Genomic DNA, 15,533 nt, shown 5'->3' with positions numbered 1-15,533 from the left:
TATTAGGAGGGTTTACCTCTAAAACATTTCACCTTAGTTAACCAGCTGGCAAAATCTCCATCCTGCTTTGGCCTACTGAACTATGACCAACTGACCTCTTCTCCCATTGGTTGTACTGTATTGTATCTTCATGCAGTTCATCAAAAGTACACAAAAAGTATTGTAAAATTAGTTACCATAATCTGATATTTGGTCTGTTTGGATGCGCTTAGTACACCTAGGTACATATCAATCAATATAATAATACAAATCAATATCGCCACTTCATACCAGTGTTAGAGGAGACAGTTGTCCATTTAAACATCATAGAAGGGTTGCTATCAACACGTTCTGCCTCGAGTGATAGTGATTCAGTTTTTACTTCTAAGGTTCACCCTAATTACCAAAAACTTTCTTACCTCTAGTCATGTTGCCATGCAGAGAGTTTTGGTTTTAACTGTCCTTGTTTTGTGATATCCAAGATATCTGCTTCTGCCCTTATACAATAGTGATGAATGGATTTTTGTTTGTAATACCCACAGGACTAAAAAACTACGTCAGGAAATATATCAGGAATATATCAGTTTCCATAAACTGTGTCCTGTTACAATGGATAATGTGCAGAACACATTGTCAGAAGTTTTCATCTCAGCAGAAAGGCATTCCGGTGAAAACTGTGCACAGGAAGGTCTGTTTATTATCCAGAGTAATGACGCCATTCTCTCTGGAAAGACAAACTGCTGCAAAAATGTGAATATTTTTTAATGCCAAAAACAAAAGCTGAGCTTTGATTTCTTTTGTTGGAGTTTCATAAGAATTTCAGTCAGGTGGTTTTAAAATTAGGTGCTACCGAGTTGCTTTTGTAATGCCGATAAAAAATAAGCACTTTCAAACTGACCTTCTTGCTCAATATACAGTCCTAATAATAAAATGTGTCCTTCTACTGAGTGAACGGTAGCCTCCAGGTACCCGACTTCTCATTAGTTCTGTCGTATTGTCATGTTTCTTCTGCGCAGGAACTAGAATTGACCTGAGGGCTGGCTTTGTTGAGGATGATGCTGTACCGCGCAAACACTGAAAATACAGGAAGCTGACCGCAAGTTGCCAGAAGGAAAAATCTATACTGTCTTTTGATTTCTGTCATGTTAGACTCACTGTCTTTGGGGAAACATTCATTTCAACTTTGTTGTACCCTGCAGACACACTTTGGAAGACAGGAAAGAGGTTCACAGTTGCGTTCTTATAACCTGCAGAGAATTTCTAATTATGTGAAATTTGGTGTGTGCATATTGAGTCTTTCTCTTTCTTTCTGTCTCCATCCCTCCCTCCGTCCAACCCTTCCAATCCCCACCCTGGAGAGCAGTGTGTCCTCGTTCTGGTGATGCTCTGTCGCCACCGCTCAGTGTGGAGCCTCTGAAATATTCATGCCAACACACATACACACACACACACACACACACCTAGAGACACACACAGACACAAACACTTTCGAACCCTTTTCACCCACTGTCAGTTTGCCAATATCAATAGAGAATAGAGAAAATACAATTTATCTAGCAGCAGGTTTGTAGAAGAAAAGCTGTAAACTTTAAGGTGGAGAAGACTTCATTCTGTCAATTTTATATTTACTTAATATTTTTCAGCTTGCGTTTGAAATTAGAATGTTAATCTAGTGTGCAAATACAAGCTCGAATGTTTATGCATAGAGATATTAATTCATAGTCATTCATCTCATAATATAAACAGTTATATCAGTTGTAAGGTCAGGGTATTTTAAAGTAGATATAGATTGTTTATCAAAGATTTAAAGACCTGTACTAGTACAGGTGATGGTGAAGTCAACACCACACTGAATGGCAAATACAGTTTCAAGGCCAGCTGGCATACAACAGAATAAATTATAAAACCGTTACTACAGAGTTAGCAGTTTTCAGATTTGATCTGTGACCTCAGACTGTCTACTGATGTGGAGTGGAGAGGAACAGAAGCAAAACTCCGACAGAGAGCACATCATCTCACAGAGAGGTTATTACACTGCCAGCAATTTTGATATGTAACCATTATTGGCCTGTCGAGCTGACAGAGGCGTGCAAGCAACGATATGGCTGAGCTAATCATCATATGAACTATGATTGGTGTCAGAGGTGCTGTGGTGTGATTCAGTGCTCTTTTGTTTGTCAGCTGGGAGGAAAAGCAATTCTGCAAAACAGCATTTTGGATGTTGGTGTCACTGCAGAGTTTACATACTGAGGCTCTCAAGCAAAACTTCCAGAAAATGAAGTCTTTCCAGGCTTTTCAGTGCAGTGGAAAAATATAACCTGTGTTGCTACAATATGATTCCTTCATTATCTTACCTAACCTTAGACAAATACAGTGTAAAAGCATGTAGTAATGTTATCACATATGCCAACACCAACACACATTTTATGAAAAGGCACTGTAATAGATAGATCAAAAGTTCAGTTTCTATGGGAACATAGTGCCACAGTGAAGAAATAATCTTTCTGCACCGAACTGTAACCTGTAGGTGCATCATTGCTGTTCATCGCACAGAAAAAAACAAGCAGTGATACAGAACTGCTCCCTGCGTTTGATATTAATTTATGGTGTGACGTCTTCCCCCGCATGTTTTGAGCACACTCCTATAATCCCATGATGATTTTGGCTGCTCTTGAAAGGGTAGTAGGCATCAGTCACACACACAAAAATGAGCACACAGCACATCTGAGGCTAAGTCTCCTGTTCTGATGACCTCAAGTGCAAATCATTACTGTTAATTGTGATAAGGTTGTAAATGTTTTGCTCTCCATATGGCTATAATTGTTTTGTACACCTAAAACCTCACTGTAGATCCATTAGAACCGTTTTTTCCAAGGTTTAGGCCAACAGGATACAACTAAATCGTTAAATCTTGTTAATGTTGTTAAATCTTAGCCAACAACAGGACAACAGGATGTTTGTACTTGCATTGTCTGTGTCTGTTAAGCACTGTGAACTTTTCAAAGCCACACCAGTCACACTGTTGTACTTACAAAATTCTTAAATGTCAAGAATGGGACTGTTTTAGGTCATAATAGACTCACTCTAATGCAGCGGAATGATTTGGTTCACTAGATACCCTTACATGAATTATAAAGAGGCCCTAGCTGCGTAGGATCAGAGGTCAGGACAGTTTGCTGCTAGGGGCCTCAAAGAAACCATCACGGATCGGCTTTTAGCGTGCAGATTCCCTTGGAGACGAGCTCCCTTTCCATTTGCAGGGTCCTTGTGCCGCTGCTGGTTGTTATAGCAACAGACAGGACGTGACATTGTTGCATAATACGTTGCTTTTTCGTCTTCCTTGCTCTGACCTTATGGGTGGCTGTTTTCTAATAATTTAATCTCTAATTGTTAGCAGAGGTCTTGTCAAGTCACCACATTGACAAAAATCTCACAAAGTTAAATTGACATTCAGCTTTAACAGTCATGTGGCGTAAACAGAGGATGACTGCTATAGTTTATTTGATTAAGCTGGATGGAAATAATTGGTGCTGTTCTTGAGAGGCATCATTTACCTTTTTGTTCTGTGGCAGTTCTATTAAACACTGACTTTCAGAGTCAACAAATTAATTTTTTTAGTGACAAAGTAAAGTAAATAAAGTAAAGGTTTTGAAAAACGTCAACTTCCCTACATGTTCTTGCATTGCTGGTCAGTCTTGTGCCATTTTCTACCCCACAATGCCTTGAGAAGCACCGAATTTTATAAAGCTGTTGTGACTCAGAATGTCCTAAAGCACATTTTCATTTTTTCTTTATTCTTTCTTCTATCCCTGTTATTCGCTTGTCATGCACTCTCAGATAGATCTTCCCCCTGAGTCAGGGTGCCTGTGGTGTAACTTAGCTGCAGTCTACAAAATTTGTTTTCCAAGACAATTATATATTTAAAATCCTCCAGTTACTTTTCAGGTTTTTGAACCTCTCTATAGGGAATGCAAACGGATGCAGGTTTGTGTAAAAGTGGATGGATGGATGCTGCTGGGTGTAGGATTTTTAAAAAGATTTGTTGAACTTGCAACAGTGAGCATTTTTCATAATTTATGCTCTTTTCTCGTGAACAACTGCACTTACCAAAATGAAACCATTCTGGCACACATATCCCATGAGTGTCTATACATCACTGTATGTAAATAAATATGGATCCAAAAGCAGACTGAACATTTCTAAACATTCCTAGTTGAAATAAAGAAATGTAGGAGAGCCTTGTGCAGCCTTGGCGGAGGTACGTATTCTATGATCTGATATTTTCTACTTAGTGTATAAAAATAACCTTAATTTTATTGCAGTTTTATTGGGTTTTTGATGATGCCTACACAGGTTATGAAGTTGTTTCCAGAAGTTTTCCTTCAACTTTACTCACCGTAGCCATTTAGTGTAGATAAAGTTTGACCGTATCACCTTATCTGCACCAATTTAAAATGAAAATCACTTATGATGGTATCACAAGTCTGCAGGGCAGCATTGATGACATGGTGTGTATGGCTGCTGCTTAAACAACCAAGCAGCTGAGTTTCTCCTGTCAATAAGTATCTACTCTGCTGTAGTTGGACTGTACCTACTGTAACTCTGAGGATTTGACTTCAGGATATGTTGTATCACTTTATCCTATAGTTGATATTATTTTATTATTATTATTATTGGCCATATAGTACAGGTTAAAGAGCTAACATGGTTGCCACTGAAGACTGCTGTCTTTAGATATTCTATTAATGCTAATCAGCTTCCTTTTAGCTCTGAGTCACACACTCCGATGTCTCCCACAGGGAGCATTGCTTACACCATATAATTAAAATATTTAATACTAGCTTATAGTTCATGTTAAGCTATGCTAATGCTTTTAATTCCATATTAGTAGTGACAGGGGAGCCCATGGGGCAAAGACTCAGGTGGGTGTTGCTGACACAGGAATGGATCTAATGAAAGATAGTGTGACTATGGCTTAATCACAGTATGACATTTAGATGCCTTAATTACAGGCGAAATTTTGAGCAGTTAATTATTGAGACATTGGACCATTAGATATTAGCACCCATTCATATTGTGCTTTGTCTTCCATTAGATTTTTTCACTTCACTTGACTCGTCACTTTCTAAACTTTTATCATTGTAAACAATGAATCATTCTGAATGAATGCAGTTAGACCTTGAGTGATCTTGTGTGCCCATCATTAGTGATATTCTTCCAAATGAGAGCATATTGAGTGTGTTGTAATGCTGATGGTTTGCTTTTTTGCTACCATTAAAGCTGCTGCTCGAATTGAAATCTGCTCTGCAGTTTATTTTTTTAAATTTCTTTTTTTCATGTCATACTGAAAAAATCCATTTTTGAGTTTGAGCGTACACGACTCCAGAGGTGCTGTATTGCTAAAAAAAATCACAATTGTGTGTGTTTGTGTTTGTGTGTGCACTACAGTGCACCTACTAAGTCAATACAGAGTAACAAGAGGTTACTTCCCTTCCCAGGCAGGTGCAAGTGTACAGTTTGTACATTTGTGTGTATGTCTGTGGAAGAGTAAGCACAGGAGAGGTTGAATGGGGGACAGATAGAGAGCGTGTCAGTCAGTACTCTGATATGACAAGTGCAGTGACTCTCGAAAGATGACCGTAATGGATCCACAGTAACAAAACTTCAAATTTAACATGTGATCTGTAACCCACAGAGACTGTAGGTTTGAGTGCATTGTAGAAGAAGTTGATATGCTTCAGGGTTAGCACTACTATACTTTGTCCAATGTACAATTGTTCGATACTCTAAAGTCAATTCAGATTAAAGCTAAAGATGCAGCAGTGGAGAAGTTATAAAATCACTACATACAACAACTACTTAGGCTACTCAAAAGGGTTTGAAAAATGTCATGTTTTGATCCCTGATTGCTGTTAAAAATTGCTGATGTCGGGAAAGTAATCATTTGTCCATTTTTTTCCTTTTTTATCTGTTAGTTTTTACTGTACAGTACAAAACTACTGTGGGAGAAGTGCAAAAGATATGCATGACAGACTGCAATTATTACAAGTTAAACCCTCACTCTTAAGATTAACCCACTGTTGATCCAGAAGGAACAAACTCTCTCTCTGAAGTTGGGGGGTTTTGTCCAACAGATCGTGCGGAGAAAAGAGATGAGAAGAGGTCCAGAGAGAAGCTACATGGCTAATGGAAACAGTGGAAAAGGAGTCACACCTTTTCATTCATTAAAGTGTCTTTGAAAGAGATGTCATGGTGGATACAGAGAGCAACACTACAGCTGCATAAAAGATGTGGTACCTTTTACATTTGTCATTAAATAATCATGATGCAGTCAAAAACTGCCATTTATGCCACTTAAAGGATGCTTCTATTTAAAGGTGTTTACTGTGGAATGAGTCTATAGGCTTAGTAAGTCTTAATTCCTGTCTCAACTGGAAATTAAACTGTTGGGATTTAGTGTCTGAATGAGTGTGTTGCTGTGTGTGGGTGTATGGTGAACAGCATGAGTCTACGATCCTTGAATCGCACATATTGCACTGCAACTGTATGGGTTTTCGTGCACAATTTACTCAAAAAGCTTTTAGAATTTAATGCTGATTGTTGTACTTACTTGCTGTTTTACTTACTTATTTTACTTACTTACAAAGTCCCTGTGTAATCTAGAGTGGGATAGGGTGATTGACGGAATTTGCCCTCAGCTATCTTCAGACAAAATATGTGAAACACAGCTGACTTTGATCACTTTTATTAGGCGATGGCAGAAATCCAACAAAAAAGGATCAAAATGGGAAGCCTCAGGCACATTTTCATCCTGACAGAAAAAAAAAATACCATTAACCCATCAGAAAAAGTAAAGGTTTGGAATCTCCTGAGCTGCATGCCTGCAGTTGACACCACACTCCTAATATTACCTGATCAGGTTAAGAATTACTGGGCTACATTATATAGAACAGTACATCTCAGTACAGCCACACGTCTCACTAGATAAAAGGTTATAATACATGTTATACAGTGGGTACAAGAAATTAATTCAGTAATTTAATAGCCAAAGTTACCCTATGGGAACTTTAGTAATTGAAGTCAATTAAATATAATCAATAGAGTCTAATTATAAGCAGTAGGTAAACACACTAAATTACTAGTGCAGTGTTTTTACATGAATACTGTGTTTGAGACGATCAATACTTTGTTTTTGTGTAAAATTCACACACTGCAGTCAAGGTTTTGATTTGTTCTTCCTAATATGTAAGATGTCTCTGTTGCAGACGCCCTTGTCTTATCAAGTTTTGCCCTTTTCACCCCAAATGGAGGAAATATCCTGTACATCCTGTGCAAGATTTCACCTGCATATTGCCTTTGTAGAACTAAACATTTTTTCTTCCTGACTTCCCATAATACTAAAAGCCAAAATAGGCTGTTGTTTAGTTGTTTGTGTTTTTAACTCGCTATCTTGCTTTTACACTTGTGCATAAATGTCAGCAGTATCTGTTTTACATTGTAAATGCTATACTGCACTGTGATCTTTGAGAACTGTTAACTCCTTTGTCTCAGTTATATTCAGTTATATTCTCAAGGCATCCTCACCAAAAATCGTTATTCATATTGTAAGACCTTATAACATTTTAGTTTTTGCTTTATTATGTTGCAGTTAATCTGATTGTGAAGTCTTATTAATCCAAAACACATATACTGCATACATTGCACTAAATGCACCAGCAGAAGCTACATTCAGTATTTGCAGCTTGAACAATCAATAATACTCTACTATTTCTTTTCCTGGGTGTGTGTAATGTTTATCCTGCATGTTCAAACAATAGTGAAACACTATACATGGTCAATACTGCAGCACTACTTTGTACCATATAAAGTTATGACATAACAGCAGTGAGTATTTCCTGAGTGAGTTAGTTGAGATGCACACATTTAAGGGTTTGTTTTCTTTATCCTTCGTAAAAAAAAATCCTTAGCTTTGAGGAACAAATACAAGGGTCACAAGCAGCCTTGCCTTGTTATAAATTTCCCAAAACATGCAAATTTATGCAAATTAATTCTCTTGGTCTTTCCATGGCAACCTTTATGTGTGTGCTGCAGATTTTCCGCTACTGGTCAAATATTTCCAAACTGTTGGCAACAATTTGTTGCAACCTCTTTCCTGTATATCCATGTGAATGATTGTGGCTGAATTGAATTTTTTCTGTTATGCAGTCATTTCATCTGTGATGGTAGTTGTGAGAGTGGCTGTGCTGAGATGTTTCTGTTATCATAATTATAGAGCATGCTTACTGCACTGTCAGCACTCACAGCTGAGTACTTAAAATGAGCAATCAATAATCACTCTCTCCTCTCTTTTTTCTTTCTCTCGTTCATTCCATCTCCTGCCCTCTCTCTCCATCACTCTTTGTATCTTCTCTGTCCATTTGCAGGTAGACACATCTCAATGGGTGAGGTCCACTGATTCAGTAATCCCTACACAACCCCTCCACCTCTCACCCCAGCCCTCCTCTCTTCCCCTAAACGTTGGCCGCCTTCACTTCAGTCAACATGGCTTCCACAAGCCGGCTGCTGGGTTTGGCTGAGGTGGGGCTGAGGTGTGACCAGGAGATTGAAAGGAGGTATGAGATTGTGCCCTCAGTGGTTTGCTCCATGTGCTGCCTCTTTGGGATCATCTACTGCTTCTTTGGTAAGTGATGATGTAGTCAAAGTTTTGCTCACAAGATGGTACTTACTCAAATGTATCTAAACAGTTTGCACACATTAAATGGAATCACTGGAAAATATGATTTGCTTGAAATTGTGTTCCAGTGTATTTCAGAATCTGGTGTCTGGGTCATGTGTTAATAATACAATGTGCAGTGTTGTCATTATCTGCAGGAAAGAGCTAATTACCACCAGTTAAGTGTAATGCAGCTGCTCTGCTACTGGCGTCACAGTGTGACCTGCTTGTCTTTTTGTCCTAGTCCTGTTTTAAATACCTACAGCGACTAATATTTCCTGTTCTTGTGTAACAATCATGATGCTTTTGTATGTAAACCTTTAACATAACAGAATAATGTCATAATGTATACACATCATCCCCAATATCTATTATGATGTTTTAACTACAGGATTTTCATATAAAAGCAGGCAACATAAACAACTCTTTTACAAAAGCACATTTGTCATTCTGCTCTGTTGGTGATTATATTATTGATTTAAAACAGTACAGAATTTAATTCTCTTGTGTTTGGCAGGCAAGCCAATAACATACTGTGCAGCGCTCACTTTACTTCAAAGTGAGTTAAGGGATAGTTTCACATTTTATCAAATCTGTCTTTAAACAACAGATCAGGTTCATATTAGCTTCAGATAAACTTTTAAATACATTTTTGCACAGAAGAAGGAGTTTGGGTTTGACATGTTTTCTCAGAATGAAATCCTGTCAAATTAGTGAATCTCCATTTCTCTACACCCTGCCCCAAATTGCTATCATCATAAGACATACCAAAGAATCAACTGCCCGCTGTCTTTTAAAGGAAAAAGAGAAACATGATATCCTCTGCTGCTTGTTTCTTTCAACTAAATGCTGCAGCAGCACTGCTCAGAGAAAAGGGAAGCACATGGTTCTACTCGAAATCAAAAATACCAGCCCAGACTGGCAGTGGACCCCCTGTCGTGTTCTTTTTTCTTTTTTTTTTTTTTGTATTCCTCTGAGCCTGGAATGAAACTGTATGCATGAGTCCATACATATATAAAGTCCTTAGTTTTGTACCCAGAGAGTGACTGGATTTAATTGCATCATAACAATTAAGGGCTAATGAGTTTGGATATAAAGTCATTACAGGAAAAAGTAATCAATAAATACTTAGAAAGATCTGCCATAATTGTTTCACGCTTTTTTTTGTTAATGTTGTAACATAATAAGATAAATTAAAAATTCATTCTACACCGAAAGGTGGAGTAGCAAAGTTGCATAAAAGTGCTCCGATTATGACATTGCATTCAGAAACTTTCATGCATTTCTGTACAGAATTACAATTTATTGCTGTGTATCGCCTTAGGTTGGCTCATGGGTATGTATAATTTTTTACTTACAGCTTGTAGTAGTAGCAGTTCAAGTGGCAAAGTCAGAGATTTTCATCTTGTGTTTCTTAAGAGCTGTCGGGCAGCTGGCACACAAAACCTCCTGTCCTTTACTGGACAGGAGAATGGCATGGAGGGGCAGGAAATGTTGAGCTGCTACAAATACTATTAGAGATTTGGTTTTACACAATATACAGGCCCCCATACAAATTTTCTTGATCTGTACAGGAATGCAAATTCCTAATGCCAGTAATACAAATGACAAAAGACAATGCTCAATTATAATAAGGTCAAATAAAATGAACAAAACAATACAGTTCTATTTAGTAAAATATGCAAAATTACAAACAAACTCCCAGAAATCTCTTGAGAGACTCACCATGGTGTTATAGACATTCTTGTGTTGTGTACAAAATATATAAAAGCTGAATTTTGGGAAAACAGAAACCCCTTTGCTGTTGTTGAGTGAATATTGATGTATGTTGAAGCTCCCTCTGCAGATGTGCAGCATACAAATACACAGAAAGATTCAGTGAAGTGTACAGACGGCATTAAATATTCACTATATGTCACAGTAGAGCATCAGCCTGCATTACAAACAGGCTACCCCACAACTTTATTTTACAAAGTTCACAGCATGTATCAAGACCAAAATGTCTAGTGGCCCCAAGAGTGCAGTGCACAGCAGACACCAGACGTTAAAATAGCTGTTCTTTGCAATGGTCCTCACCACTAGTGGGGCAGAAAATATAACATTCGGTCTCAGGGTGGCATCAGAGGAAAGATCATATTGTATCCCACTTACAATGTACTTATCAGCTTCAGCTTATGTTGGCAGTATGCATTTAGAAACATAAATGTCATCATGTAAGCATTTTATGTTCTGCGTGTGCACAGCAATCAACACCAGCTCTGCAAGTCTGCACATGTCAAAAAAGGCAAGCACCAAAAAAGATTGTTTTATACTTGCTGCCAAAAAATAAAAAGCAAAACATCATGTACAGTAACAAGATATCAAATACAGAATGGCATCATTTCACCTCAAATGTTTCAGCTCAGTCCTTTGCCATCTGTTGTATTTGATAGCATACTCCAAGAATGAGAGAAGATAAAGAAGTGCATTGTGGAGGAAAAAAATGACATTAGAAGTTAGAGGTCATAGAAGTACTGTTGAAGAAATGACTATATTATTGTATTAATGCTTTGAGGATCATTAATCCAGTGTATTCAACTGATCAAGTTTGCCTTTAAAAGAACACGATGCACTCTTGACCTTATCTATGACCTCTTATATGCTGTAACCACATTGTGATGTCTCGCCGAGATGTCTCGCACCTTGTTCGTGTAGATGAAATGAGCGTCTCGTCTGTTAGGAAAGAAGAAATAGAAAACTGTATCTCAAGTGCATGGTACATGGTGACCCCGATTCTAAGACGTGATCGTTGGAAAATGGGAACTAAATGCAAGAACTGTAAGCTGTACAAGACAGGCATGACTCTATATATGGAATTGTTATTGATTATCTTACAGGAAACAGGTGTTTGCAGACAGAAAAGTGTGACTGCACACAAGGTGCTTGTGTTGATGGTTGTGTTTTGCTAGAGGCTAAAAGTATAAAATGTTTGTGTGAACTGTCAAATGTGCTCCTCTCTTCCTGCAGAGCTCAGGGAGCCTGTATGCATACGCTTTAGTATTTTATTGAAGGCAGTTGGACTGCAAAGGAATACTGTATTTAGGTGCCTTTCTCACCTAACTAGACAAGCTGATATTTCAGCTGCAATGACAGCATTTTCACCCTCAGTGCCAGATCCTGCTCTGTAACCAAACAAAATCACTGTTCGGCAAATGAGGGGCAATGTATTTTGTTGAAGTTGCACAGAACACCCGCAGTCACATTTGAATGATATGAAAAGAAAGACATTTGCAGTGGTTATTAGCAGGAAAATTACCTTTCACTGCTGATAGATGCCTATTGCCACAGTAGAGTATGTATTTGATCCAGAAATACAATGTTGCAGCAGAAATGATAAGTGATGTTACAGGAGCATGATGGATGAGACAATAGGAGGAAAAAGAGAGGAGGGAATAGGGGAGACAAGAGCTGGACAAGCTGAGGTGAACAGATGGGATGGAGGGTTTGATGACTGGGGGGGAAAGTAAGGGAAGCAAGGAGGAACAAAAGAGGCAGTAGGAGGGATAAGCTGAAGAGGAGAGCGGTGGAACAATGGGGGAGTTAAAGGACTGAGAAAGGGAGAAGGGAGAAAGACAGGGACAAAGAAGATGTAAGGAAAGGATGAACCAGAATCTAGGAGCAGTCAAGGAGTCAAAATGTATTCATTGATTGATGAAGATTATGATATGGAAGAATAATGTTGGGAATTCATGACCAAACAAATGTTAAGGTGGCTTAGTTTTAATGCTCTGGTTATCCCATGTCAGACTTGTATTCATTCACGCATTCTGTTATAAAAAGAACAAGCAGCCGTGAAGGATACAGTGGCTTTCACCCCACTCTTTTATTTAAGGGTGCGGTGGCTGAAGGATAAAAACACAAATAAAAAACACAGCACTGAGTGTAAGGGGATAAAAAAAGCTAGAAGAAGTGTATCAAATAAATGAGGTATGGTCACGAGGGAGGAGCAGGGACGACGGTTTGGATGAGAGGAAGAATATTGTTTGGCTCAGCTGTGCAATGCCTGATTACACAGAGATAACAATCTGATGTTGGTTCCCCTCGAGACAGAGTCCAGTCAAAGAAAGGAGATACAGAGAGAAAATAAAGGGAGATGCACACATTAATAAACACAGAAGCAAGGGCCAAGGTGGTTTAAACTGATTATAATTTGAGCTTTTAATGCTTCAGAGTCTGTCTTTCTGTTTTTATGGCAATAAAAAAGGAAATACTTCATGAGAGAGAAAAAGAGAGAAAGCCAAGAAGGATAGGAGGGAAAAGATGATGGTAAAAGGGAATGGAAAGGAAATTAGACAGAGAGCAGACACTCTATTCAGCAAGCCTGTTGACTAATGAATGTGAATGACCTTTTGTAATATGGTGATTATCATATCATAAAACAGTTTTATAAAGCTTTATAGATACAGTCTATCTGCTCTTTCCATCATCTTCCAATTAGGAAATGTATCCGTCTGTGTATACAAACTGCTCCCTTACCCACCACAGGAAGCTGGCTGTTCATTGTTTCGCCCGTTCATTACGCTTCCTCCATATAATATAATGATCTTTTCTTTTTAAATATGATAACACCCTTTTATTTTCAATAATTTTACACAAAGCCACAAAGCAATCTATGTGTAATCAGCAGCTTGAACTGAGAAAACTGCAGAATGGAAGCATGATAAGGTTTATAAATTGTAACTTATGGCGGTATTACTGGTCAATACATAGATATTAATTCTTTTTAGACCAGTAATTAGTATTAGTAATTAGTAATTTGTAATTTGGTAGCTTTTTTAGTTGCTACAGTCATATAACCATCAATCCAGTCTGTAGATGGATTTGATAAGTTAGTTAATGTTTTTTGTTTGAGATGTTCTGTTCTGTTTTAGTGTTCATTGGTCAGATCTTTCAAAGAGGTAGATAGAAAGAAGTGCAAAGAAGTAATCTTATTTCTTAGGTTATTACAGATCGGGGATGCTTTATAAACAATGATTGAACAGTTAGTTGTATAAACACTTTAGAAGTACATAAATTCCTCTGTATTCTCTCTGTTGGCTTTGTTATGGTTGTTGTACAGTAAATTAGTGTTGGTATGTCTGATGATGGTTAATGATGGTTAATGATGGTGTTGAGCTATATTGATCCCAATATATCATTCAAGTGTTTAAGAAAGACGTTAATGCTGTGTATGTGTGCATACTCATTTTTTTCTGTCTTTCTGTGTGGATTGCATTGTTTATTGTGTGTGTGTGTGTGTGTGTGTGTGTGTGTGTGTGTGCCTATTTCAGGCTGCCAACACCACGTCACGTCTTGTACAAGCGCCTTCTTATAAGCACCTTGTCGTTGTTTGTTGTTTCATGTTGTTCTCAACTTGTATTTGATTTGATTTTGATTGAACAGGTGCATCTATGTGTTCACTCAGGTACAGTGGTGTCAGTGTTTGTATGCTTGTGCTTGCTCGTGCCTCATAACGACCTGTTTCCTCTCTCTCCTCCAGGTTATCGATGCTTCAAGGCCGTGTTGTTCCTCACAGGCCTCATGTTTGGCTCTGTGGTCATCTTCATGCTGTGCTACAAGGAGAGGGTGATGGACACTCAGCTGAGCGTAGAGGCATCAGTCGGCATCGGCCTGGGCATCGGGACCTTGTGTGGCCTGGTGACCATGTTGGTTCGCAGTGTAGGACTGTTTATGGTGGGCCTGCTGCTGGGACTGCTGGTTGGAGTGGCTTCACTGGTGGTGAGGAGACACATTTAATTGCGCAATTTAAATTGTAGATTTTTTACATTTGTATACAGAATCTCAAAGACACTACATGCAACAGGCTCCTTAAGATAAATGATAAAACTACACATGTAATGCTGTAGATATGCCTGAATCTCTATATGTTCATGCATATTTATGAGCAAAGCATTTCACTATTATCACAGGAAGGCCTTCTTGCTCTAAAGGCCCAGTCACACTAGAAAGTTTCTTTAGACTAATTCTGGTTGCAGCTTGAAGTAAACAAACTGCTTTACTGCAGTGGCATCTCACTGGTAAATCTACGCTATAACACTGTAACTTATGTAAAAGATCTTACACATTAACTGATTTTGGTAAGAAATATGTCCTGGAGATCCTGTAGAACCCATGTGGAAATTAAAGTCATAAAATGTCCATGAAAGAAAGATTACAATCTAAAATACTCTTAAAAAAATGTTGCAAGTTTGTTGATGTACAATCACCAAGTAATGCTGACTGAGTTTAGTTATTACATAGCAAGAGGTCGGACAAAAACAGTACTGTACATCAATGTTTTTATATTCCTAAGCCAAAGTAATACCCAACTGGCTGGCTGATGCTTTCACTGTCGGTGTAAATGTGCCTAACCACCACAGGAATGGTGGCATTGCTAGAGCAAAGCATATAAACCAGCGGAAACATACCATAAAAATGACATTTTAGCGAAGTTAAAGTAATATTACCCCTAAACCTCCCCTTCGTCTCTCTCTCTCCAAGGTCATGGAGGAGTTTTACCACCCCAGAACAGTGTGGGTTCCTCTGGGTATTCTTCTGGGTTCTGGGACCCTGTTTGCCGTCCTCACTCTTCAGTGGCAGCGCTGCTTTGTCACCCTATCTACCGCCACCTTCGGCTCTGCCATCATCACCGTCACTGTGGATTACTTTATAGAGCTGTTTGCTTTGGTGCACTACGTCTATGAGAGACTCAAGGTCTGTGTGTTTGTTTGTGTGCTTCTGTGTAAATTGTTAGTGGCAGAGATGGAGAAAAAGAAATGCTATTAGTTTATTTGATGTGAGCTTGATGTATGTTTTTTCTAGG

General features: G+C 38.4%; 1 protein-coding gene across 1 annotated transcript in view; it reads left to right on the top strand.

Annotated features, from left to right (window-relative positions):
• tmem198a (transmembrane protein 198a) overlaps window positions 1–15,533 on the top strand; it is a 36,788-nt gene that overhangs the window by 10,862 nt on the left and 10,393 nt on the right. The window contains exons 2-4 of the mRNA XM_042426103.1: window positions 8,403–8,659; window positions 14,211–14,449; window positions 15,212–15,424. Coding sequence (XP_042282037.1) covers window positions 8,521–8,659; window positions 14,211–14,449; window positions 15,212–15,424 — 591 coding nt within the window. The 5' untranslated portion in view covers window positions 8,403–8,520. The remainder of the gene's footprint in view (window positions 1–8,402; window positions 8,660–14,210; window positions 14,450–15,211; window positions 15,425–15,533) is intronic.

The sequence above is a fragment of the Thunnus maccoyii genome, chromosome 11, assembly GCF_910596095.1.
Source record: "Thunnus maccoyii chromosome 11, fThuMac1.1, whole genome shotgun sequence".
Lineage (NCBI taxonomy): Eukaryota > Metazoa > Chordata > Actinopteri > Scombriformes > Scombridae > Thunnus > Thunnus maccoyii.
The sequence above is the reverse complement of the archived record's forward strand: the minus strand, read 5'-3'. Positions and strand labels throughout refer to the sequence as shown.